The sequence below is a fragment of the Saccopteryx leptura genome, chromosome 1 (genome assembly GCF_036850995.1).
Source record: "Saccopteryx leptura isolate mSacLep1 chromosome 1, mSacLep1_pri_phased_curated, whole genome shotgun sequence".
In the NCBI taxonomy this organism is placed as follows: domain Eukaryota; kingdom Metazoa; phylum Chordata; class Mammalia; order Chiroptera; family Emballonuridae; genus Saccopteryx; species Saccopteryx leptura.
This window is the reverse complement of record NC_089503.1, coordinates 224,682,531-224,707,847: the sequence shown is the minus strand read 5'-3', so window position 1 is coordinate 224,707,847 and position 25,317 is coordinate 224,682,531. Positions and strand designations below refer to the sequence as shown.

Sequence of the window (25,317 nt, the reverse complement as noted above, 5' to 3'; positions counted from 1 at the left end):
CTCAGCGCGCTTCGCGAGCACGCCGGGGCGCCAGCTGCTAGGAAAGGGTTTAAAATCCAACTCGGGCAAAAAAGGCCAGGTTTTGCTCACTGCCGGAAATTTTAGGGAGACGTACTCGTCCCTCCCTTTCCGGTCGATCCGCTCCGGCTTCTCCCGCCCCGCGTGCATTTGGCCAGGAGTACCCGCGTGAGCGGCTGGTGCTGCTGTGGGTGCGGGTTGTCTCGGCGCGGAGTGTAGAGGCCCTGGGGGCACGAAGACATCACCATGGTGGGCCCCCTCCTGCTTTGAACCGTTTGGTTACCTAGAAAGCTCCCGATGGGGAGTAGGGAGCGGTTTGGGGAAGCTGGGCTGGGACAGAGGAGGGGCGAAGTGGTTATACTGGGTGATACACAGGAGTTAGGGGTGGGGTGCGGGCGAGACAGCCGTGAGGATGGGTCCGGCCAGCGGCCGAACGTTAAAGCTCTGCTCTGAGTTTCAAGTGCTTGCAGGGCGCCCGCCACCTCTCCCTCGTGCTTAACTTCTTCCTAGTCACTTCCCCACCTGCATTTTCTCTCTATCCAACCAAACTCGTAAAAAAGCTGTTTCCATACCCCTGTGTCGTTCTCTCTCCCGCCCCACCGGCCTTTGTAGACTGCGTGGGCTCAGTCACCTCTTCTTGGCGTCCACTCACCGCCCTCTCGCGACCTGCTCGGCCCCACATCTTGCCTTCAGGCCCCCCATTTCCGCTAAGGCACTGAAACTATTGCTAATCCTCCGAGGTGAATAGTATCCAAATTCTATATTTAAAGTTCCCATACTTTTTTTTTTATGCTTACCTCTTAAGTTTGTGTCCCAATAGAGCCCAAGCTCTACGTGGATCAGGCCTCCCTGATTCGACTTTCTGGTGCAGTGGGACACTCCTGCTTATTAGCAGGGCTGGCAACCTCTTACAGACTACTCTTGAGGGAGCTATGAGGATGCTACTTATCAGTGCCGAGACCAACTACCACTGGAGGAAAGACACAACCGACAAGTTAGTTGCAAGAATCGCACAGGCAATTTATTACTCACAAATCCTTTTGGCATACCTGGGTACAGCTTAAGGGGGCCGGTTGGCGTGCTCCTCTGGGCTGTCCTTGGTCAGAGTGGCCACATTCTCGTCTGGGTGACTACCGCAGCAGGGGGTCCTCTTAGCTTTAGTACCTTTTCTGGCCAACGCCTTCTAACAGGTGTCAATCTATAAGATTATCATTTCAAACCACCGTTTTGAGAGTTCCTGGCAGGGAGCTCTTTTTATGTTACTCTGCTGAAGTGTTACATCAAGCCACTTTTAAGATGTTCCTAGGGGAGCCTCCTCGCTACCTCAATCCACAGAGTTATGACATCAAGCCACTTCTTATCTATCGATATATGTAACTTCACACATACACTAACTGAGCCCTGTGCAAAAGGCAGTCTGTTTATCATATCTGTACACATTATATTAATTCCTATCCAGACAGCATAACTTTATTTAATTTACTTAATTGCTTTTAATATTATAGTCTAATTACTTTTATATATCTTTCATATTTTTCTATATTTCTGTGTATTTAATTACTATAACCTTATATTACTGCAACAGTTTGCTTTCTAAAACTATTTGTTGTTTTTGCTTTTTTCACTTAGGTTCCTGAAAATAATTCTTGAATAGGACCATGTTTTAGAAATACTAGTTTTTCAACTAGTCTTTAATACAAACATTATAAAAAGTTAGAATACTCTGGCTACAATGTCTGTTTTCTTCTTTTTCTGACCCTGTTGTATGACTGTTCAGTCTTTTATGTTTGTCTGCAGTCTTTTTGTTTTAGATTATATACATGTGTGTATATTCAATTTTTGTTTATCACTACACGGGTGCTGTTTCCAACCAACGCTTTATAATTTTCTTTTACAGCCTTTCCTTTTCAGAGTGGAACATTAAAACCTTAATAATGAGATTGTGTGTGAATGATTCAGGGTTGATTGGCACTGACTACAGTCCTTAACTATCACAGTTTCATTGTCAGCCTGTAGAGTAGTAGACTATTGCCTTGTTAGAGTCAAAACAGTGGCACAGAAATCTGTTCTCGTTGGCACACTTCTTGCCCTTTCATTTTTCTGGTATATCTCTTGTGACTCTGCTACAGCCACTCTTGAATTTAAGCTCAGCTTGGAACTGGGGGTTGTCCACCCTAGACGTTTATATCAGGTACTCTAAACTTTTTTCAGTCCAGCTCAGAATATGGGCTATGGAATCCCAGAGGGAAGACTTTGGCACTTGTATCTTTACTAAATTATAATCTTGCTGAAGTTACTTAATTCTTCTTCCTTGTCCTACCTAGTAAATGGGGTAACCATAGTGCCTACCTCAGAGAATTGTGAGAATTAAATGTAAACCAATTATCCCAATGTATGGTATTTAGTAACTGTTAGTTGTTGTAATTTAGTGATAGTAGTCAATAATAATAGTACAGTTTGTTGTCCGCTTTTTGGTTTTTGTTCATTTATTGGGAATACTTCCTAGAGCTTCACAAATTCATATCTTTTTCTTATGTCAAAATTTAATGTGAATCCTTTCAAACTAATTCATCCCACTCAACACTTTTTATTCTGCATTTGAAAAAGATTTTAGTACTTTTGAGTTTGGTCTTAGGCTACTAGGCACTTATGGGTATATTAAGCCTATTATTATAGAGATTACATGTGTTTATGTACCTGGTTAGATTATAAACCATTCCAAAGTGTATAATCATCCTCCCTTGATTACCTACATGTTCCTTAATGATCAAAATTGTGCGCTGTTGGGTTCATACCTATAAATGTGATCTACCAGCACATCAGCTTAAACATTTTGATTTTTCCCCTCTGTATAGAGATGTAATTGACATACTACATTGTGTAAGTTTAAGGTGTACAATGTGATGATTTGTCATACATATATATTGTGAAATTATTGCCACAGTAAGCTTAGCTAACAATTCCCTACTCTGCATAGTTACCTTTTTTTCCTGTTGTGAGAACTTTTAAGATTTACTCTCTTAGTAACTTTCAAGTACACATTACAGTATTTTTAAACTATAATTATAAATATGAGATGAGCTGATTCATCTTATAATTGGAAGTTTGTACCTATTGACCCCTTTATTCATTTCACCTACCACTCATCCCTGACAACCACCATTTTACCCTGTTTTGTTATTTTGTATTTTTCTAGGAATATTTGAAGCATATTGCCCCTGAAATACCTCTTTCTGTTGCTGTGTTTTTTTTTTTGTTTGTTTGTTTGTTTGTATTTTTCTGAAGCTGGAAACGGGGAGAGACAGACAGACTCCCACATGCGCCCGACCGGGATCCACCCGGCACGCCCCCAGGGGCTACGTTCTGCCCACCAGGGGGCGATGCTCTGCCCCTCCGGGGCGTCGCTCTGCCGCGACCAGAGCCACTCTAGCGCCTGGGGCAGAGGCCAAGGAGCCATCCCCAGCGCCCAGGCCATCTTTGCTCCAATGTAGCCCCGGCTGCGGGAGGGGAAGAGAGAGACAGACAGGAGGGGGTGGGGGTGGAGAAGCAAATGGGCGCTTCTCCTATGTGCCCTGGCTGGGAATCGAACCCGGGTCCCCCGCACGTCAGGCCGACGCTCTACCGCTGAGCCAACCGGCCAGGGCCTCTGTTGCTGTGTTTTTTAAGTAAACTATGTGTTTTCTGTAACTCCCAATTCTGAGCTCAGAAAAAATAGTTTAGAATGAATTTTCTGCAGTAATAACCAAAGATTATAGGCGAGAGATACTTTGAATACAAGTTTTCTGACTAGAATATTACTGTAGTGCCAGGAACTTTAAAAAGTAGTCAGAGTTTTTGGAAAAAATTTAAAAAATATAAAAAAAGTAGAGTTATTTAAAAGTCTATTAGTGATGCCTATGAAAAGAAATTGTATTTCTGCTATAACTTTGAAATTTAGATTTGGTACTTTTTAAAAGATAAAATGTTAATTTCCGTAGAAAATAACCTTAAACTCTCTTCCCTAGTTTTGTTACATATTTATGTTCTGTACTGTTCATGAATCATCAAGTGCTCTATAAAATTAATTTGGAGAACCCTTGACTAATAGAGATTAGTTAAAAGATATTTAGTTTGAGTAGACTGCTTAATTAACATTTTATTGATAGAGTTTATTTCAGTTTTCCCCTTTTGAAACATTTTGTTGTTGTTTTAATTGGGATATATTGAAAAAAAGGAAGTTTTGAAATTTAGTGTTTCATTGTACATATTTCTGTGCCTTATATATACATATCCTGCCATGAGGCAACCTTATGAATAAGTTATTATAAGGAATCATAAACTACAGTTGAGTCAGAATACAAGTTCAATTTTCTTTGTACCTTATTTGTACTAAGTCTGGGAGGTCCTTTGAAGACTTCTAAAGGTATGAGGAGGATAAGAGTATCAAAGTATTTTTTGTCCTAAGGAAGTTTGTAAATCTTTAAAGTAAAATTACTACAGACTTGAACATATTGCTGAAACAATGTTACATATCTCTAACTTTAGTTAAGTTTTTTTTTTTGTATTTTTCTGAAGTTGGAAAAGGGGAGGCAGTCAGAGGGACTCCCGCATGCCCACCAAGGGACGATGCTCTGCCCATCTGGGGTGTTGCTCTGTTGCAACCAGAGCCATTCTAGCGCCTGAAGCTGAGGCCATGGAGCCATCCTCAGCGCCCGGGCCAACTTTGCTCCAATGGAGCCTTGGCTGCGAGATGGAAGAGAGAGACAGAGAGGAAGGAGAGGGGGAGGGGTGGAGAAGCAGATGGGCGTTTCTCCTGTGTGCCCTGGCTGAAAATCGAACCCGGGACTCTTGCAGGCCAGGCCAACTCTCTACCACTGAGCAAACCGGCCAGGGCCTAGTTAAGTTTTAACAGCTTCAGATAGCACCCTTTTTCTTGACTATTTTGTGACTTTCTTTCATTTTGTTAGGATATGAAACAGAGATCTTTTTAAAGAGCACACCTTTGCTTTGGTTTGTTTGTTTTTTGGTCTTGCATCAGTTTATCTCTTTCTGTGTAACAAGCTATCCCAAAATTTAGTGGTTTAAAACAATAGCATTTATTGTCTCACAGTGTTTGTGGGTCAAGGATCAGGCACGGTTTACCAGGTTTTTGTCTCTAGGTTTTTTATAAGGTTGCAATAAAAGTATAATCTGAGGCTGTGATTTAACCAAGGGCACACCTGGGGAGGATCTTCCCAGCTCACTCACATTGTTCTTGGTACATTCAGTACCTCATACTGTTGGTCTGAGGGCCCAGTTTTTCACTGGTGATTGGCTAGAGTCCTCCATGTTGTTGTCACATAGGACTCTCCATAGGGCAGCTCGCTACATGATGGCTTAGTTTTCCACCTGAACCAGTCGAAAGAGTAGGCAAGACCGAAGCCAGAGTCCTATTAAAACCTAACTTTGGGGTTGACATCTCATTGCTTTTGCTGTTTATTAAATGTGAGTCACTAGGTCTTCAGTCACAGGGAGAGGATTAGACACGGGCATACATATCAGGAAGTGGATTCAGTGGGAGCCATCTCAGAGGCAGCCTACAGTGACTTCTGAAAGTTTTTATTTGATTCATGTTTGCTGGGTAAACTTCATGCACAAAAAATTCTCCTCATACCTTCCTCTTCCCTGCCCCTCACCTTCACATGAGCAGAAAGACACTCTAAACTGAATGCACATACTATTTTATGTTACTCTTTATTCCCTTATACCTATAACCAACTTCCGGTGCCATTCTGGGTTTCAGACTTGCAGCTCTCTTCTCTGGTCAGGCTTATCTAGAGTTGAGCAAAAAAATCTTTTGTCAAATATTTTGGTAAATATTTGCTGAAGGAGTGAATACAGGTGTGAATGAGGAATTTGTGGTCTTTTTAATTCTGCCTGGAGAGTTTTACAAAGGAAGTAATTATGAGCTTCATCTTATCAAAGGACAAGAAAACAAAAGGCTTTTGCAGGCAGAAGTAACAAGTACAATCTCAAGAAGTTATGAAATAGCAAGGTGCGTTCTGGAAAGGTGAGAAGTTCATTACGAATGGGGTGATGGTTATTTGGAGGGAAGAGAGATAATGCTGGAGAAGTAGGGGGGTATAGGTTGTTGCCCACGTTAAGGACTGAGGACCTACCTCCCTTTGAGTTCGCAGAGTTAGTGTTGTAGAAAAATAAGCTCTGTGATTTCTTTGAAAAAAGGACTAGCCTTAAGAATCTAACGGCCATCCTAGTCATGAAAGATCATGAGGCTGAATTAAGGCATTGATAATGCTTTGAAGAGAATATTCTAGAAACACTTGAACCTTTTTAAATATTAGGTATGTTAGAAACTGTTAGCTGTCCCCTAATAGACTCTTTTCTTCTATAATAATTTATTTTTTATGAGAATAAGATTATATTTTCTACTCTCCCTCATAAAACTTTGATTAAATTTTGGTCAGTGGGGTGCAAGCAGGAGACAGCAACTTTCCCGATCTTGCTCTTGAAGGTGATAGGCCTTTTGATCGTCTTTTCTACTTTTCACTGGCTGGAGTTTAGATTTGTTTTGTTTGTTTGTTTGCTTTTGCGACAGAGACAGAGAGGGGCTGATAGGGACATACAGGAAGGGAGAGAGATGAGAAGCATCAATTCTTTGTTGCGGCACTTTAGTTGTACATTGATTGCTTTCTCATATGTGCCTTGACCGGGGGGTGAGGGAGGTACAGCAGACCAAGTGACCCCAGTTGTTCAAGCCAGTGACCCTGGACCCAAACTGGTGAGCCTTGCTCAAACCATATGAACCCGCACTCAAGCCAATGACCTTGGGGTTTTGAATCTGGGTCCTCCGCGTCCCAGTCCGACTCTCTATTCACTGCACCACCGCCTGGTCAGGCTAGATTTGTTATTAAGCCATCTTGAACTATATGTATGTACATACAGGAGGTTATAGCCTAAGGATAGTAGATAACAAAAAGAAAGGAACCTGTTTCTATTTTTCTATGAATCCAACTTTGATTTTGTTTGGTTCACTGCCCACTCCCCAGTCAAGATCCCATTAACAACATCCTGTGTTCTTTCTGTCCCCTCCCCCCTAACTTTCTTAACTGTGACACAAATTTCCAGTTCTGAGTCCCCTCACTATCTGCATTCTCTGTACCTACTTTAAAGATGGAACAGTTGATGAGCTGGCTTTCCTGACCCTTTCTGTTCCTTCCTTTATTTTTTTATTTTTTGCATCATGGAGATATTTCTGAATATATCATTACTGTTATGACCATGGAAACAAAGACTTTTAATTATGTAACAGGTCTGGCTTATCTCCTGATTCCTGGTGTAGTGGTTTGAAGTATATATTTGTTATAATTACTGTTCTTATCATTTATTCCTGAAGAAAAATTTTTGACAGGAATCACTTAAATATCTGACTTATATGTGTCATATGTTTTTCTACATTTTAGCCTAAAGCACTGAAAGGAAAAATTGTAGGACGGGAAAAAAAGATCATCCATCCGTATAGTAGAAAAGCAGCTCAAATTACCAGGGAGGCCCACAAACAGGAAAAAAAGGAAAAGTAAGTGTTTTGTTTTGTTTTTAAGTGTTTGTATCTGTCATGCATTGGTAAAAAGGCCATGCAGGCATTTCTCTGTGATCAGTATTGCTCTTCTTCCTTCCATAAATATGTCAAGTACATTCTGTGCACTGAAGGTAAAACATGAACAAGAATTCAGCTCTTGTAGAGCTTATCTTAAACAGACACATAAATTTAAATGGGTAATGATGAGTGCCGTGAAGAAAAACTAAAAAAGATTATGGGATGGAGAGTGAGTACATGAATCTGAAGAGGCAAGAATCATTGGGGACCATTTTACATAATACCACCTTTTGTTACTATCTGCCTACCAAAGACACTTGGTTTTCTAAGGAACAAAGGTAGCCAGGCAGCTTGGAGTATCCAGTCTCTGTATTATTTCACAGAAGCCAGGATTCATTGTACCACTTCCTGAAATTTCTATTTAAGGAGAAAGAGAGATGTCGGGGATCTCAGAGGGTATCTTAGGATGCAGTGCCTTTGACTGGTGGGGAGCATACAAAACCAGACCTGCTGGGTTAATCCCATTGACTCTTACTAATGGCCTCTGATTACTTAAAGATGCTGCTGGAGTGAATAACCACAGAGGAAGAATTCAAACATGTTATTCATCTTCAGTATTTGAATGCTCTCATTCAGAACTGCATGAAATACTGCTTCTGTTCACGTTAAAAGAAACTAGCACATTTCAAGCAATGCTCAATTTACAGGTAGCAAACGGCTATTCTGTATCATGATTTTCACTTTGTTTTAGGATTTCTCAGCATGGCAATATTTTGTTGCTGTGTACTGTCCAGTCTTGTCCTGCAGGGTAGTAGTAAGGAATTCTAGTTACTGAATGAAGTGGCTTAGTATGAAAAACGAACAGAGTGAATAAAACTAAGCATAATGGGTAAGTATAAGGCCAGTAGACACGGCCACCATCATAGCCTCCTGGCCTGTGCGGGTTCGCATTTGATTTGGACAGACGGTAATGGAACAATGGAACCAAGAACTGGTGGGCCATTAGCTTTCATCCTAGCTTGCACCCGGCAGGTGAGAAATACACATAGTGGGAAAACACTTCCCTTTCCATTCAGGGCTCCCAAAGCCACTGACTTATCCAAGTTTTCCTAGAATCAAAGGTTTCTACCTCACCAGCCTTATTCACGTCTGTTCCCCATCTCATTCTCTCTGCACAAACTGTGCACAAACTGGCTTTTCCTTCAGCACTCCGCCATCTTGGCTGCTTCTCCTCTGCAGTGCTAATTTCAGGAACTCAGAGAGAGAGCCCCTGGTCTCCCTTATTTTATAGTATAGAAATTAAAGCCTTTAAGCTAGTATACAAATATGGAAGTCTCTGATAGAAAGCCACTTATCTGAGGCATAAATGGGATTCCTCATAAGAGTGTACCACCCCACATCATGCAACAGTCAAGGGTGTGGGGAAAAGCTTAGTGTTGAGAAGATCTTAGTATCAAAAGGGTGGGAAAAGCTTAGTCTTAAAACTAAGCTTTAGGCTATAAGGACCCTGCCTGCTTACAGCCTGTCCCCCACACCCAATGCAAACTATAAGCGAGCAAACATATACATCATATTTGCAAACTTATTTGACCCACAGTAAGAACCCAGGAAACTACTTTTGAGAATTAATCTCATCTCTTTCTACTTTTCTTTATCCCAACTCATACCCTCTACTTCAGGTCCTCAGTGAGTTCATTCAGCTTGACTTCTAACTAGATTCTTTCCTCCAGGCTTATTTGAAAGGAATGAATTCTTCTCAAAGCCATTCTTTACCTTGTTATTAAATAAATAGTCTTTGTTTTTTAAAATCAATTTTTTTTTTTTTTTACAGAGACAGAGAGAGTCAGAGAGAAGGATAGATAGGGACAGACAGACAGGAACAGAGAGAGATGAGAAGCATCAATCATCAGTTTTTCGTTGCAACGCCTTAGTTGTTCATTGATTGCTTTCTCATATGTGCCTTGACTGTGGGCCTTCAGCAGACCGAGTAACCCCTTGCTCAAGCCAGCAACCTTGGGTCCAAGCTGGTGAGCTTTGCTCAAACCAGATGAACTCATGCTCAAGCTGGCTACTTTGGGGTATCGAACCTGGGTCCTCCACATCCCAGTCTGACGCACTATCCACTGCGCTACCGCCTGGTTAGGCTAAAATCAATTTTGAGGTATAAATAACATACAATGAAGCAGGCATATTTTAAGTGTACAGACTGAGCTGTGTATCCCCCATGGTCAGTATATAGTGCATTTTCTCCTCCCAAAGGATCCCTCTGCATCCTCGCAGTCAACCCTCCCTCTTCACCTCCGGCCTCAGGCAACCGTTGATTGGCTCTTTATTTTGATAGATGAGATTTGTCTTTCCTAATATTTCATATAAATAAAATCATATTGTATGTTTTGTGCCAGCTTTTTCCATTTAGCATGATGTTTGTGGAATTTATCCATGTTATTTCACATTAGTTGTCTTTCTCTTTTATTATTGAATAGTATTCCATTGTGTGGATATGCAGTTTGTTTATTCATTCACCAGTTGATAGTTATTTGGATTGGTTAGGGTTTTTGGCTATTATCAGGGTATGCAAATGAAGGTCAAACCCTCGTTTTTATAAAAACACTTTTAGTTGGAAGTAACTTTGCCCGTTCCTTTTGCATTGTTTGTGTTTGCTTTCAGGCTACAATGCAGAAGGGAGTAGTTGCCAAGGGGACTGATCACATGGTCTACAAAGCCTACCATGTTACTATCTGGCCATTTAAGAAAAAAGTTATCCCCTACTATTTTAAATGAAGCTGCCATGAGCAGTCATGTACAATATTTGTGTGGACATATATTTTTATTTTAATTCCTAAAACTGAAATTGCTGGGCCATATGGTAGATGTATGTTTAACAATGTAAGAAGCTAAGTTTAAAGGAATTGTTGGTCATATGATAGGTGTAATGTTTAAGTATGTAAAATAGCTTTATCCAAAATGATCGTGCCTGTATGGCCAGTAGCCACGGCCACTATCACAGCTGCCTGGCCCATGCAGGTTCGCATTTGATTCAGACAGACAATAATGAAACAAGGGAGCCAAGAACTGGTGGACCATTACCTCTAATCCTAGCTTGCACCCAGTGGACAAGAAATATACACAGTGGGAAAACACTTCCCTTTCTATTCAGGGCTCCCAAAGCCACTGACTTATCTGAGTTTCCTAGAATCAAAGGTTTCTACCTCACCAGCCTTATTCACCCCTGTTCCCCATCTCCTCTCTGCACAAACTGGCTTCTCCTTCAGCATTCCACCATCTTGGCTGCTTCTCCTCTTCTCCACGTGGCCTTTCTCTGCTCTCCTCCAGCATAGGCTCCTCTGCCCCATTTTATAGTGTAGAAATCAAAACCTTTAATCCAATATACAAACAAGGAAGTCTCTGATACAAAGTCACTTATCTGAGGCTTAATGGGATTCTTCATGAGAGTGCACCACCCCACATCATGCAATCTGTCAAGAGTGTGGGGAAAAGCTTAGTTATGAAAAGATCTTAGTATTAAAAGGGTGGGAAAGGCTTAGTCTTAAAACTAAGCCTTAGGCTATTAACGACCCTGTGTGTTTACAGCCTGTCCTCCACACCCAATGCGAACTATAAGCGAGCAAATATATATATATTTACAAACTTATTTGACCATTTTAAATTTTAATCACCAGTGTATGTGTTACATTTGCTCCATATCTTCTCAAATATGTTGTGTTATCAGTTTTTGTTTTTGTATTTTAGAAAATATGTTAGTAATTCAGTGTGGTTTTAATTTGCACAGTTAGTAATCTTGATGGCTAACAATGTTAAGCATCTTTTTATTTGTTTATTGGTCATTTTTGTGCCTGTTGGTCAAATAAGTTTTTAAATATGATACATGTTTGCTTGCTTATAGTTTGCATTGGGTGTGGGGGACAGGCTGTAAGCAGGCAGGGTGGTTATAGCCTAAGGCTTAGTTTTAAGACTAAGCTTTTCCCCACACCCTTGACTGTTGCATGATGTGGGGTGGTGCACTCTCATGATGAATCCCATTATGCCTCAGATAAGTGACTTGTATCAGAGACTTCCTGGTTTGTACATTGAATTAAAGGTTTTGATTTCTATACTATAAAGTGGGAAGACTAGGAGCTTGCTCTCTCTTGGTTCCTGAGATTAGCATTAGAGAGGAGAGCAGAGAAGGCCACGTGGAGGAGGCCAGGAGAAGTAGCCAAGATGGTAGAGTGCTGAAGGAGAAGCCAGTTAGTGCAGAGTTTGTGCAGGAGAAGGAAATGGGGAACAGAGGTGAATAAGTCTGGATAGCTAGAAACCTTTGGTTCTTGGAAACTCGGATAAGTCAGTCAGTAGCTTTGTGAGCACTGAATGAGTGCGTTTTGGAGCCCAGTGTGATTTTACTTGCCCCCCTCCCCCCCTGCAAGCTAGGATTAAAGGTAATGGCCCACCAGTTCTTGGCAACATTGTTTCTTACCGTCTGTCCCAATCTAATGCGAACCTGCATGGGCCAGGTGGCTGTGATAGTGGCGGTGCCTCCTGGCCATACAGTACCTTTGATATGATGAAAAAGATTTGTGAAAATCTTATGTGCTTTATAGTATTGGGTTTTTCTACCCAATACTTTATAGTAATAGTTTGTCTACCATTAAGTAGGAAGAGCTGTTTGTATATTCTGAAGGCAAGTCCTTGTCAATTATTTTTTTGAATATTTTTTCCTATTCTGTGGCTAAACATTTTTTATAACAGAAGCTTCATTTTATTCTCCAGTTTCCTAGTTGTTTAAAGCAGGAGAGTAAAGCTGGTCTGCTTTGTCAGGGCAAGGATGCATCCTTAATGGCGGCATATAGTGAGTGGGCAAACACTCACTATCCAGACATCGCTTCTGAATGATTTAGTTATTTAGAATTCAAATAAAAGTAGGCATTTATGACCTTGTAAGGCCAGTATTCACGGCCAGGGCTGCTATCACAGCAGCCCAGCCCATGCAGGTTCGCATTAAATTCGGACAGTCGGTAAAGAAACAACGGAGCCACAAACTGATAGGCCATAGTCTTTAATCCTAGCTTGCACCCGGCGGGCAAGTAAAAACACACACTGGGCTCCAAAACCCAATCACATTCAGTGCTCACAAAGCCACTGACTTATCCGAGTTTCCTAGAATCAAAGGTTTCTTGCTCACCAGTCTTATTCTCCTCAGTTCCCCATCTCCTTCCTTCTCCCAGATACAAACTCTGTACAAACTGGCATCTCACTCAGCACTCCGCCATCTTGGCTGCTTCTCCTGGCCTCCTCCACGTGGCCTCCTTCTGCTCTCTGCTCTGCTCTCTCCTCTAATGATAATCATCCCAGGAACCAAGAGCCCCAGCTCCCGTTCTGCCCCCATTTTATAGTAAGCTTCATAACCTTTAATCCAATATACAAAATAGGGAAGTCTCTACTACAAAGTCACTTCTCTGAGGCATGATTGGATTGTACCGCCCCACATCAAAAAGGGTGGGAAAGGCTTAGTCCCAAAACCAAGCCCCAGGCTACAAGGATTCTGCCTGCCTTTAGCCCACCCCAACACACATTAATATCACCTGGGCGATGGCCTCCTCATGTTATCTTTAACAAAGTGAGCATAATACATTTTATCTGCCCAACAGACCTAGACCGTTTTCTGAGAACAAACTAGTTCTTTTGCTTTGTTATTATTCTTTCTCACTTATGAAAAGTAAACATTCTGTTTTGTTCTTGTTGAAGTTTAAAAGACAACTGTAATGTATTCCGGTCTTGGTGGCAGAACTCAGTCTTCAGAAGGTATTCATTACTCTTTTGTGTACAAGTATTCTGCATATAACAAAACCCGCCTGAACATTCATAGTAATCCAGTCAAGCTCTCATTTGTGTTTTCAGAGTGGATTGTTCTATAGGTGTCCTTCAGTCACTGAAGAGCTAAGAAGAATTTTCTGATAACATTTTGTTCCAGTGATTTAAAAAAGAAGCATGATGTTCACTGTTTTTATATTAACAAAGTTAATTTCATATGTATGAAACAGTGAAATCACATTGGTTCTCTAGGCAGCTTTTCTTTTTGTTGTTTTGACAGATATTAAAAATGTGCTTTGGAAATTTTCTAACACCTTATGCACTTTTTCTTCTAAGGTTGAAGAATGAAAAGGCATTGCGTCTCAATCTTATTGGTAAGTGGATTTTTTTATTTGATATTTTGGCTAAAATATAGTGAAGCTCTCCCCTATACATTTTTTTCTTTTGACTTTCCTACTGAAATATTATTTTTTATCTAATTGAATTTCCTTCACCAACTTGATTAAATCAAAACAAACTAAAATCACTCATTGAGCTCTTAGAACAGTGTTAACAATATCTAGATCACTTTTTCAGGAATTGTTTGGTTTATAATCACCTGCCTACTACCTACCTCTCTATCTGCCTCTGCCTGCCTGTCCATGTTATGTTATGTTATTTTATCTTATCATCTTTCTGTCTCTCTGTCTATCCTTCTATAGCTGAAGTTAGTTACCCTAACCAGTAGAATTGTGGCTGAAGTATTTTGGAAACGCAATTCATATTGAGGGGGTGGTCATATTTATTGTTAGAAAGTTTTTCCTTATAAACCTGGAATTTTAAAATAGTGACTGTTAGGCTTTATTACTAAAATTAAAGGTATTTGAATACTTATCTAATACTTCATCAGGTATTGGAATAATATTTTGAAGTGAGTTATCAGTATTTGGGGTAGGGTTATTTCTTCATCTCTAATTTTGAGAAATCTTACTGCAGTGAGATGGTCTGATCTACTCATAAGAATGAGGTCTGTTAGCTCTTTGTATCGGACAGATCTTGTATGTTTAATGTATTTACTAACTTTGAGGCCCTGAACATGTTACTTAACCTTTCTCATGTGTCAGTGGGAATAATAATAGTACTGATCCTCATAGGATTATGAAGCTCTTGACTTAGTGCTTGCTGCTTATTAAATGTTTAGCAAATACCATTTTTACCATTAATCTAATTTTTTTTATTATTTTAAATAAGTTTTATCCTTTGCTTTTTTTCTTCTTTTCCAAGATAGGGGAGATAGAGAGATTCCTGCATGCATTCTAACCAGGATTCACATGACACCTGCTGTCTGGGGCTGATGCTCTGCCCATCTGCGGCCATGCTCACAACCGAGCTACTTTTAGTGCCTGAGGCAAAAGCTCCATGGAGCCATCCTCATCACCTGGTGCCAGTGTGCTCAAACCAATCAAGCTATGGTTGTGGGAGGAAAAGAGAGAGAGAGAGAGAGAAGGGGAAAGGAAGGGGTCAGAAGCAGATAGTCACTTCTCCTGTGTGCCCTGACTGGGAATCAAACATGGGACTTCCACATTCTGGGCCAATGGTCTACCACTGAGCAAGCCAGCCATGGCCATCCTTTGCTTTTTAAATACTTAGAATTTCATGTTCTGTATAAGTATTCCTTTATTAAAAAATTTTTGCATCCTCACTGGATAAGAAATATATTACAGAAAAGTTTCCTTTTCACTCCTGTCTCTTCCCTAAATTAAAATGTGACGATTTAATTTCTCACTGACTGGTTTAATTAGCTGTGAGCCCACGCAGGGCTTTATATTTAGCATTGAGATAAATTTTGATACTGTTATAAACACTGATCTTGAAAATTATGATGAATACCTCTTTGCTTAAATGATGATTGTGATGTTTATCTTGATACTTGTTGTAGGTGAAAAACTGCAGTGGTTTCAAAATCATCTTGATCCCAAAAAAGTAGGATATTCAAAGAAAGATGCTTGTGAATTAATTGAAAGGTAAACACTGGGCATGTTATAAGCAGACAGTCAGATAAGAAGTTTTATAATCTGGTTCTTCGAGAGACAGTTCTGTTCTGGATTTATAGAAGAGAAAATGGGCTTTGTTACAAAAAGACTGAATTTATATCCTAGCCTCCTCACGTTAGCAGGTTGTAACCTTTCTGTACCTCAGAATGGTAGTCCAGTTCCTTGGAAAGGCTTCCTGGGGAAAGATCATCTAAAGTGACCCCTGCAGGGTGGGGGCAGCAGGTGGCGGTAAGGTGATTTGAAGAGCCTCCAGGCAGATACTAATATCTGAAAGGCCCAGGAGTGCGAGTGCCATGTGGAGTGATCTGCCAGATATCTACCATGGCTGATAAGACAGTGCAAGGAGGGGATTTTCAGGCATGACAGGTGACAGTCAACTCATGAAAGAGCTCCGATACCATTTTAGGAGTTTGGACTTTATTGAAGGACATTCAGAGGCATGAGTGGCTTTTACAGCAAGTTCCTGAGATGATCATATTTAAACTTGAGAAAGGTCACAGTAGTGAGAATGAGGGCAGTGGCCTGAGGTGACATGGCTTTGGCCAGGGGACCGTGGAGAGGCTGATGGAACAATCCAGGGAGAGACAGTGGTCACAGTGCAGTGGAGGGAGCGCAGGATTCCAGAGACATGGGGGGGGGGGGGTCTCTCTCAACCTGTAGGGAGCAGATGTGGCTTGAAAGGGAGCGCGGGGAGGGAGGGAGGACACTTAGATTCCTAGCGGGCAGTTGGATAGGTGGGCATACAGCTTCCTGAGACGGGGAGCCCAAGAGATGGAGCAGCTTTGGTGGGAGATGGGGGTCAGGAGTGAGGACAAGTTCAGCTTTGATGTGTTAAGCCTTGAAGGACTTCCAAATGGAGTCATTTTGGAGGTGGTTGAATATGAGCATCTGGAGTTTTACAGGTACTTTAATAGCAGGCAGTGATTTGGTTGCTGAGATTTTGAGAATGGTTGAGTTTTCCAGGGAAGGTCTGAGGTTGGAGAACTTGAACTCAGAGGAATACCGTAGATAAATGAAAGGATAGGCGAAAGCTGGACAGGATGGTTTTTTTAATGAAAGAGCAGAAGCCAAATATACAGACTTTTTAACTCAGATCATTTTCTTGTTTTTCAGATATTTGAATCGATTCAGCAGTGAGCTGGAGCAGATTGAGTTACATAACAGCATCAGAGACAGGCAGGGCAGGCGGCACTGCGCCCGGGAGACGGTCATCAAGCAGACGGCGGGGCGGGAGCGGCAGCAGTACGAAGGCTATGGCCTGGGTGCGTTCACTGCGGTGTCTTCTTTCTTTCCAAACACGGTTCAGGCTTGTAGTTCACGTCAAAGGGTTAGTACTTAACTTAGTTTGATTTTCTTCCTATGATTTTCTTTCTCTTGTGAGTATGTGGAATCACTTTTTTTAAATTCATTTATTTTTTTCTACATACCCCCAAACTGTCATTTGTGACAGTGACATCGATCTGTCTACTGTGAGAGGAAAGTTTCCTCTTGCCTCTGGCACACGCCTGTTTGCTTTGTTCTAGGGTTACTACCTGCCTATCTCCAGCTACATCTAAGTTTCTTTAGAAGGCACTGTGTCCCTCTCCTTTGTGTGATTCTTCTAGAACCAAGCTGTACTTATTGCAGTTATTTTTGAGAAACTATAGAAATCAAATATCCATTGGGGCATTGTAGCACTTTTTACCATCCCTGAAGACAAAATGTTCCTAGTTTCCCAGCACTGTCTGAAGAAAAGCACTTAAAAGGAGAAGGTACTGAAGGCTTGCAAAGCCCACAAATAGGTGACATCCCAGAGCCTACACATGGCCTACAAATGATATTTGATTGGCTTATTAATTGTCAGTATAAAAAAATCTGGTGATTTCACATGAAAAATGTAGCTTTCTGGCTTGTCTTAAAAAGTTAGATAAGGCCCTGGCCGGTTGGCTCAGCGGTAGAGCGTCGGCCTGGCGTGCGGGGCACCCGGGTTCGATTCCCGGCCAGGGAACATAGGAGAAGCACCCATTTGCTTCTCCACCCCCCCCTTCCTCTCTGTCTCTCTCTTCCCCTCCCGCAGCCAAGGCTCCATTGGAGCAAAGATGGCCCGGGCGCTGGGGATGGCTCCTTGGCCTCTGCCCCAGGCGCTGGAGTGGCTCTGGTCGCGGCAGAGCGACGCCCCGGAGGGGCAGAGCATTGCCCCCTGGTGAGCAGAGTGTCGCCTCTGGTGGGCGTGCCGGGTGGATCCCGGTCGGGCACATGCAGGAGTCTGACTGTCTCTCCCCGTTTCCAGCTTCAGAAAAATACAAAAAAAAAAAAAAAAAAGTTAGATACTAACATAATCTGCTAGATGTACTGTCCTCACCTTGTCATTTAAAGGACACCCTTTTCCTCTTCTCTTTGGCTTATTGGAGCTGCCAGCATCACTGTGTGCACTTGGGCCGTTATTAAGTGGACCGGGGCTTAGCGCACTGTACTTGCACACAAGCTCTGTGATACCACAACAGTAGATCCGTAATCGAGACAGCTACTAAGTGGCTAATAGGCAGGTACGTTGATACACTGAACAAAAAGATACAGTAGTTCACATCCTAGGTGGGACAGAATGGGACATTGTGAGATTTCATCAAGCTACTCAGAATGGCTCACAATTTAAAACTTACGAATTGTTTTTTTCTGGAATTTTCCATTGAATTTTGAACTGAGGTTAACCTTGGATGTCTGGAACTTCGGATAGTAAAATCGCAGATAACGGGAATTACTGTCAGTTTGTTCCCTTTTACAGATTCTGTGCTAGATTTTATTATTGATAGGATTTTTCTTAAATCACCTTAAACTAAGCCCTTAATACTTGCAAAACATACTTTCATATAGCATTATAACAATGCTTTGAAACTTTGTTTTTCTTTAGATGGTTTTGCTGTCTATTATTTGAAGCATCTGAAATAATAAATGAGGAAACTATAAAGTATTGTAATTAAGAAATATTTTCTAATGGATATAAATTATTTTCTTCCCCAGAGATTCCAGATATTGTAGATGCAGGTAATCTGAAAACTTTTAGGTGAGTCTGTCACTTTTATTGTGCCTTGAAGCAGCATGTAAAATACATGACACATAAATTTCTTCTCTTTTGAGTCTAGACATTAGAGTTGACAGAAAATCAAATTTTTTTCTTAACCTTTTCTCTTTCATCAGACAAAGTAGGATTTTCCTAAATTGTGTTTATTTGAAATACCAGATATACACTAAAATGATAGTGACAAGGCTTTTATTTCCTTTCAAAATATTTTAAAATGCTTTGCTGTAGTACTTAAAAGAACTCTATCTCATTATTCCTCCTCAATTCTTATTTGTTAAAAAGAAGAATAACAGCAACAGATCTGATGGCTCAGAGTCACGTCGCAAACTTTCTGCAGCAGCCACCTTGGGAGAAGCTGGTGGGTGGAAGGTGACTGGCGCCCCCCGGGAGGGGCCGAGTGGCCAGCACCGGGAGGCCAGTGGCCTTGCTAATAGCACTCTTTTTTGACCAGAGAGACCACTGAGTAGGCTTTCAGTTTTTTCCAAACATGGCTTGTCTTTAAAAAATGATTTTTATTAAACGTTTTTATCTTAACTGGATCTTATTGATGAGTCTGAAATTGTATGTTAATTGAAATTAGATTAAGTCCAGTCATATTCTTTTTCACCCCTAAGCTCATTTTGTATTTTTTTTACTTATGAATTCATAGAAAAGTACTTCGTATTTAATACTTATAAAATATTGGTTCTACTAAAGTTTACTGATCATATTTAAGAAGTCATTTACTCTTTAGCTCATGTATCTGTATTTATGATATAGATACATCGAGCTTAAGATTCTATTTATACGCCTGACCTGTGGTGGCACAGTGGATAAAGTGACGACCTGGAATGCTGAGGTTACTGGTTTGAAACCCTGGGCTTACCTGGTCAAATCACATATGGGAGTTGATGCTTCCTGCTCTTCCCTTCCTTCTCTCTCTTTCTTTCCCCTCTCTAAAATGAATAAATAAAATCTTTTAAAAAATTCTTAAAATAAAATATTCTTTTTATACCTTAATTATGTTTTTGCCTAAAATAGTAATTAGGTGTATATATATATGTGTGTGTGCTCTTTATTTCTGAAACAAGTATGTTCTGCCTCCCAAAGAAAGTCAGAAAAGAGAGAAGAATTTAGAATAGACTGTTTATCAATGTTGCTGGAGTTCAGTTCTCAAAGCAATCTTTACGTTGCTCCTAAAGTAAATCAACATAGGGTTGTCACAGTAAATGCTGAGGTTGAGAAACTAAGTTGTTTGATTCCTGAAACTTGCCTGTGACTTACCACTGTATGTAAAAAGAACTTTCTGACTGTGCACTGTGGAGGTGTGCCACCAGGTCTGATATAGTCGCTCCTTGTGAGATTCTTGATGCCACAGAGCCTGACCGACGAGAGTGTGCAGGGCAGGGAGGACGGCAGAATGGCCCAGAGCCTCCTCGTAGCTCCTGTGTAACGTGTTCCTCTCTTGTTCTGGGAGTTTTGAGTATGTGGGATTCTCTCTAATGCGTTTATATTGTTTCCTCCTAATACTTTTGAATCTGCTGTAAATTTGTAAATTTTGTTTTGCTACTTTCAGAGTTTTGAGAACTGACTTTTTCCTGCTTCCTCAGCTCACATTCTGCCAACCCTCTGTGCTCTTTCTTTTGTGTAGGGAATGGGATTTTGATCTGAAGAAACTGCCAAACATTAAAATGAGAAAAATCTGTGCTAATGATGCAGTTCCCAAGAAGAGAAAGAAGAAAACAAGTACAGATGTGGACAGAGATTTAGGGGAATTGGCTTTACATGATGATTCAAGTGACTCAGACGAGGAAATGACTGCAGTGGCCTGATTGTCCTTTACTGAAGTTGAAAATAAATAATTAGAGAGCCTCCAGTTACCCTTAGCTGATTATGGTAAATAATTGTTTAGATACAAGAATTTGCTGTTAACTCCTCTTATATGATGAGAATCCCATTTCCAGTTTAAAACCAATGTTATGTTTTTTGTTTAAAAATGACAGCTGCTTAATTTACATTAAATTGCTGAAATAGGTATAGCGAAACAAAATAGTGAACTTTAAGATTAGTTGTATCTGAATATCTGGGGCAGGAAGGAGCAACATGAGCAAGGACAAAAGCCGCTTCAGTTCGTGTCGTCGTGTTGACTCAGGATCAGCCTCACATTTGGGGCCGGGCAGAGCCTGTTTTCTACGAGGGTCCTGTGGGCCCTTCCTGAGCAGGATGATAGCAAAATTGCCTTTCAGTGAGAATATTTTACTGCTTTTTCTCTTAAACATTATACTTATTTGTTTCCTTATAAAATAGAGGAAATGTGATGTGGAACTCATATACACTGACTGATTGTATGTTATATTTATTTGTTGTCTTTGAGCCAGAGTTAAATGGTAAAAAAAACAAAATGCAGTGACTTCTCTTGTTATGTGATCTCCCACACTTAATCAGCTATCTTTTAATAGGGGGAAGAAATTATTTTAGGCTAGCTCTTGTTTGTACATTATTTTCTGCTTTCTCCCTGTGAAAAGTGATAGTTTCTATTTGTGGAAACAGATGTAAGATTAGAGAACCAATTTTTTTTCAGTTGTGTTATTTTTTTCTTTTAAGAGATTGGTTAAATGACACCTGGTATAACTCAGTACAGTATTTCAAGCCTCCTGAATAACACGGCTGTCAGGGAATGTTCTTCACAGAACGTGTGTGCACGCATCCTTTCGTCTGTTTCTAAAGGAGGCAATAGCAAGTGCATGTGGATTTTCAAGAAGATGCTGGATGAGGTTAACTAGGTATCAACCAAATTTTGTAACAATTTATTAAAAGTTATGTATTTTTACTTTTAAAAATTAAAAATATTTCTAAAATTTTCCTTCTGAGGCTTCAAATTATTTCGTTTGCAGTGAGGTAACTGATGCTGACTTGCTTTTGCTTTAATAATCTGTGAAAGTATGGTTTTATGGTTACATAAGAAGGTCTTGATCTCATTAGTCACTGGAAAAATTTTTTTCTTGGAGTTCCTATTTAGTCTCAACAGCTATGAAAACTGAGTCATAAATTGCAGTAAAGAGAATAATAAGTGTTTTATCTGGTGTGATGTTTAAAAAGCTATGCTGTTAGATGAATAACTTGTGAAAATGCTATATCGCCCTTCCCATCAGACATTTATTCCTAGTTGGCCCTGTGCTATGAAAGTAAAAATAGCAAGCCACAGTGCTTGGAAGTACAACAGATAAATATTTGTTGAATGGATGAATTTACTTTTACCATCCAGTACCACATGGCACTCCTTGCTAGACCAAAGTATCCTGAGACATAATTTGTCTTTAGAGTAATGCTTTTAAATGATAGCCTTCATCATTGTCTATAGAACATGTTCTTTCTGCAGTAATAATTTATGCTGCCTTTTCTAGACTCCTTTTAGTCAGGGGTCCCCAAACTTTTTACACAGGGGGCCAGTTCACTGTCCCTCAGACCGTTGGAGGGCCGGACTATAAAAAAAAAAACTATGAACAAATCCTTATGCACACTGCACATATCTTATTTTAAAGTAAAAAAGCAAAACGGGAACAAATAACAATATTTAAAATAAAGAACAAGTAAATTTAAATCAACAAACTGACCAGTATTTTAATGGGAACTGTGGGCCTGCTTTTGGCTAATGAGATGGTCAATGTGCTCCTCTCACTGACCACCAATGAAAGAGGTGCCCCTTCCGGAAGTGCAGCGGGGGCCGGATAAATGGCCTCAGGGGGCTGCATGCGGCCCATGGGCCGTAGTTTGAGGACCCTGGTTTTAGGTCCTTAGTCTATCTTTGTAAGACAGCTCTGTAGTCCATGGCCATGGAATCGAATCAAAATAACTCACTTTGTTGTTGGCACGCTTGTGTAAACTAGGGCTTGGCAAACTTCTTTTTCCTTTTTTTCTTATTTTTTAAGAGTCAGATAGTAAATATTTTAGGTGTTGCAGGCCAGGTGCACTTTCTGTTGTATAATCTTGTGTGTGTGTGTTTTACCACCCTTTAAAAAATGTAAAGACCATTCTTCGCTCAGTGCCATTCACAAAGAGGCCATAGGCTGGATTTGGCCTGCTTGTCCTAGTTTGCCAACCACTAATCTAACTCGGCAAGCTGAACTTCCATGGACATAGGCCAATAATACAGTTCTAAGCTCAGAGCAAGGAATTTTGACATCTCTGGTCACTTTTCCTAATATTCTAGTCACTTCCTTTCCTTACCAACATAGGTGTCTATTTAGGACTCTCTAGCCTCAATTAGAAGCTTTTTTTCCACTTCTGTCCCTTGCGCTTTAGGAGGAGGAGGTGGGATGGGTGTCCTTGCTTGACTACCTCTTTCGCCCTTAGTTCTGTGAAGTTCTGTTAATATCTCTCCTCTTTATCGTCTTACCTCCCTGAAGAAACTCCTCATTCCTTGAAGACTTCAACTCTTGGCCCAGTTTTCTTCTCTCCTATTTCAGTAATTGTAGTGATTCCTGGAGTTCTGTGGATAACAGACCTAACACTGAAGTTTAGGTTTCTCGATGTTTTTCTCTATCCCATCAGAGGCCTCTCAGTGGTCACACTGCTCAGGTCCTTATCAGCACCTACATGTCTGTCAGCTTGCTTTTGAGCCTTCATTCTCCACGCTGTCTCCCACCCTCTCCGCGGAAGTTCTGCACCGTGACCTCATTCTCTCAGCGTCGCCTGTCTCCTGGGCTCGGACTCTCTCCCTCAGAGTTCCTGGCTGCCGCCTTGCACCCGCCCTCCCCTCCTCTGCCCCTGACTGCATCGTCTTCTTCACACCCGAACCAGGGAAGGTTCGATTATCCGTCTCCTTCCCACCTGTTCCTGAGCAGCTCAGCTGTGCTGGAGAATTTCAGACGCTCGTGTTTCCCGATCTCCAGTGGATTCTCAGGACTGCTTAGCTCGTTTTCCAACTCTGAGATAAGGTTTTTACTACTTGTTCATACTTTCTAGCTTGACTTTAATCCTACCATCCTAAATGTTCAACTGCTAAATATTTATACATAATTGAGAAAATACAAATCTACTGTTTTTCGATTTAATGGACACAGTAGCTTTTGTCTTTTCAAAGACCAGTACTCCTGTTTGTGTTCGGGGTCCTGTTCCCTGTTGTCTCCTCAGGAACCTTGATTGACCCCCACACATATTTTTACCCAAATCTCAAGCCAGAAAACCCTGTAAATCATCCTTGATTCTTCCCTTTTTCTCTCCCATGCCTTACCCCAGTGTACGTGAATTAGTGGCTATTTCTGATTCTATTTCCAAAAAATAGAAATCCGTCCGAGCCAGGGCATCTCTGCCCTCCTCCCCCCCCACCCCCGCCCGCCCCGCCCGTGCCCAGGCCCCGCGTCCTTGGCTGCACCATGTGGTCCCAGTGCCACCATTTTCCTCTGCTTTATCAAGTGCCCTGAGGTGCTCATTTTAAAAATGTGCCCTAAAGGAGGCCATTCCTTTGTTCAGTCTTGTTACAGTATCATTCCGTCACATTTTTAGTGGTATGTTTCTTTATTTGATGTATAATTTTGTTTCTAACCAGTTTTTAGAAAAGATTTTATTTTATAGAGCAGACTTAAGTTCACATCAAATTGAGAGAAAAGTAGAAGAGCTCTCCCACATGCCGCTGCCTCACGCATGCGTGCCCGCCCCGTTACTGACATCCCCATCGGAGATGAGCCTACAGCGATGTGCAAGCGTTTGAATGAAGTTCATGTTCCATACCCCAGCCAAGAGGCCTGAACTCATTGGATTCCTGACTGCTCCAACCTCAGCCTGTTTCCACTAGCCCTTGACTTACAGTACTCAGACACACTGGCCGTCTGTCCATTTCTGAAGCGTCCAGGCTGTTTCCTGCAGAGGAACAGCGCTGTGCTGGCACCCAGGTGACCACGTGTGATTCTGTGTAGGCCACGCAGGCCAGCCTTGGTGACAGCTGCCCTGAGTGTGAGAATGCTGCCCTGCGATCCCAGAACAGGATAGGGGGCGCTGGTGAGGAACTGCCGAGGCCACTTCATGTTAGCCTCCTGTCCCCCCAGGGAGCGCCTGTGGCACAGTCGCTGCCTCCAGGGCTCTGCTGAAGTATGGGGTTTCCCACCTGCCGTCTGGCGGGCGCAGCTGCAGGCTCTAGCGTCGCTGAGCTGCACACGGAATCCAGAATCCGCATCTCAGGAGCGGGGTGCCCAGCCCTTCCAGTCCATTATCCTGCCATCTGGTCCCTTCTGTGTCTTTCCTGGGGGCAAGACTATGGAGAGCTGGCACTTTGGTCCGTCTTTCTTTTGCTATCTCTATGTGATGAACTGTCTGACCCTGACAGGGCTTTTGGTTTCTTTATTGGCTGGTTTTGCTTGACATTTCCCCCTCAGGACTTGGGCCTTTTCTGTTTTCTCTGCCTGCAGCTGTCATTTCCCTGAGGTAAGGCCTCTCTCCCCACACCCTTGTTGCCCGGTTATCTGTTACAGTGCTTCCTTTTGAGATTAGCTGAAAACACAGTAACAATGATTTGTGATGAGGGAGTGTTTGTTGTTACTTGGGAGATGGGAGAAGACAGTAAGTTCAGACATCCAATTTGGCCCGAGAATGAGCTCATACAATTGGCATCTAATCGAAAGTCCTGTAGATGCCCTGGACCAAGCAGTCTTTCACCCTGAATTCTGGCTTAGAAGTGGGGGCTTTGGAGAAGAGTATTTTGCTCACTAATCACCAAACCTCTTAGATTTGAACTAGATTCCAAAATCTTTCTTTTATATTTATCTATGAAATTATCTGCATCTACTCATTTATTATCTGAGTAGAAACATCTTTTTGTATATCTAGGCCCTATGCATGAAAAATTCTTTCTC

General features: G+C 41.4%; 1 protein-coding gene across 2 annotated transcripts; it reads left to right on the top strand.

Moving 5' to 3' along the window:
• The first annotated feature begins 129 nt into the window (after nucleotides 1–129).
• Nucleotides 130–21,332, top strand: TMA16 (translation machinery associated 16 homolog). Of its 2 annotated transcripts, XM_066387180.1 has the most exons (8): nucleotides 130–267; nucleotides 839–1,016; nucleotides 7,458–7,570; nucleotides 13,736–13,773; nucleotides 15,318–15,402; nucleotides 16,546–16,694; nucleotides 18,430–18,472; nucleotides 20,121–21,332. In XM_066387180.1, the coding sequence occupies exons 2-8, from the start codon at nucleotides 951–953 to the stop codon at nucleotides 20,299–20,301; spliced, it is 675 nt and encodes a 224-aa protein (XP_066243277.1). In that variant the 5' UTR covers nucleotides 130–267; nucleotides 839–950; the 3' UTR covers nucleotides 20,302–21,332. The 2 variants fall into 2 exon arrangements, with proteins under 2 accessions (XP_066243277.1, XP_066243286.1); XM_066387189.1 differs by lacking the exon at nucleotides 839–1,016 and having other exon boundaries at nucleotides 138–267.
• The last annotated feature ends 3,985 nt before the right edge of the window (nucleotides 21,333–25,317 follow it).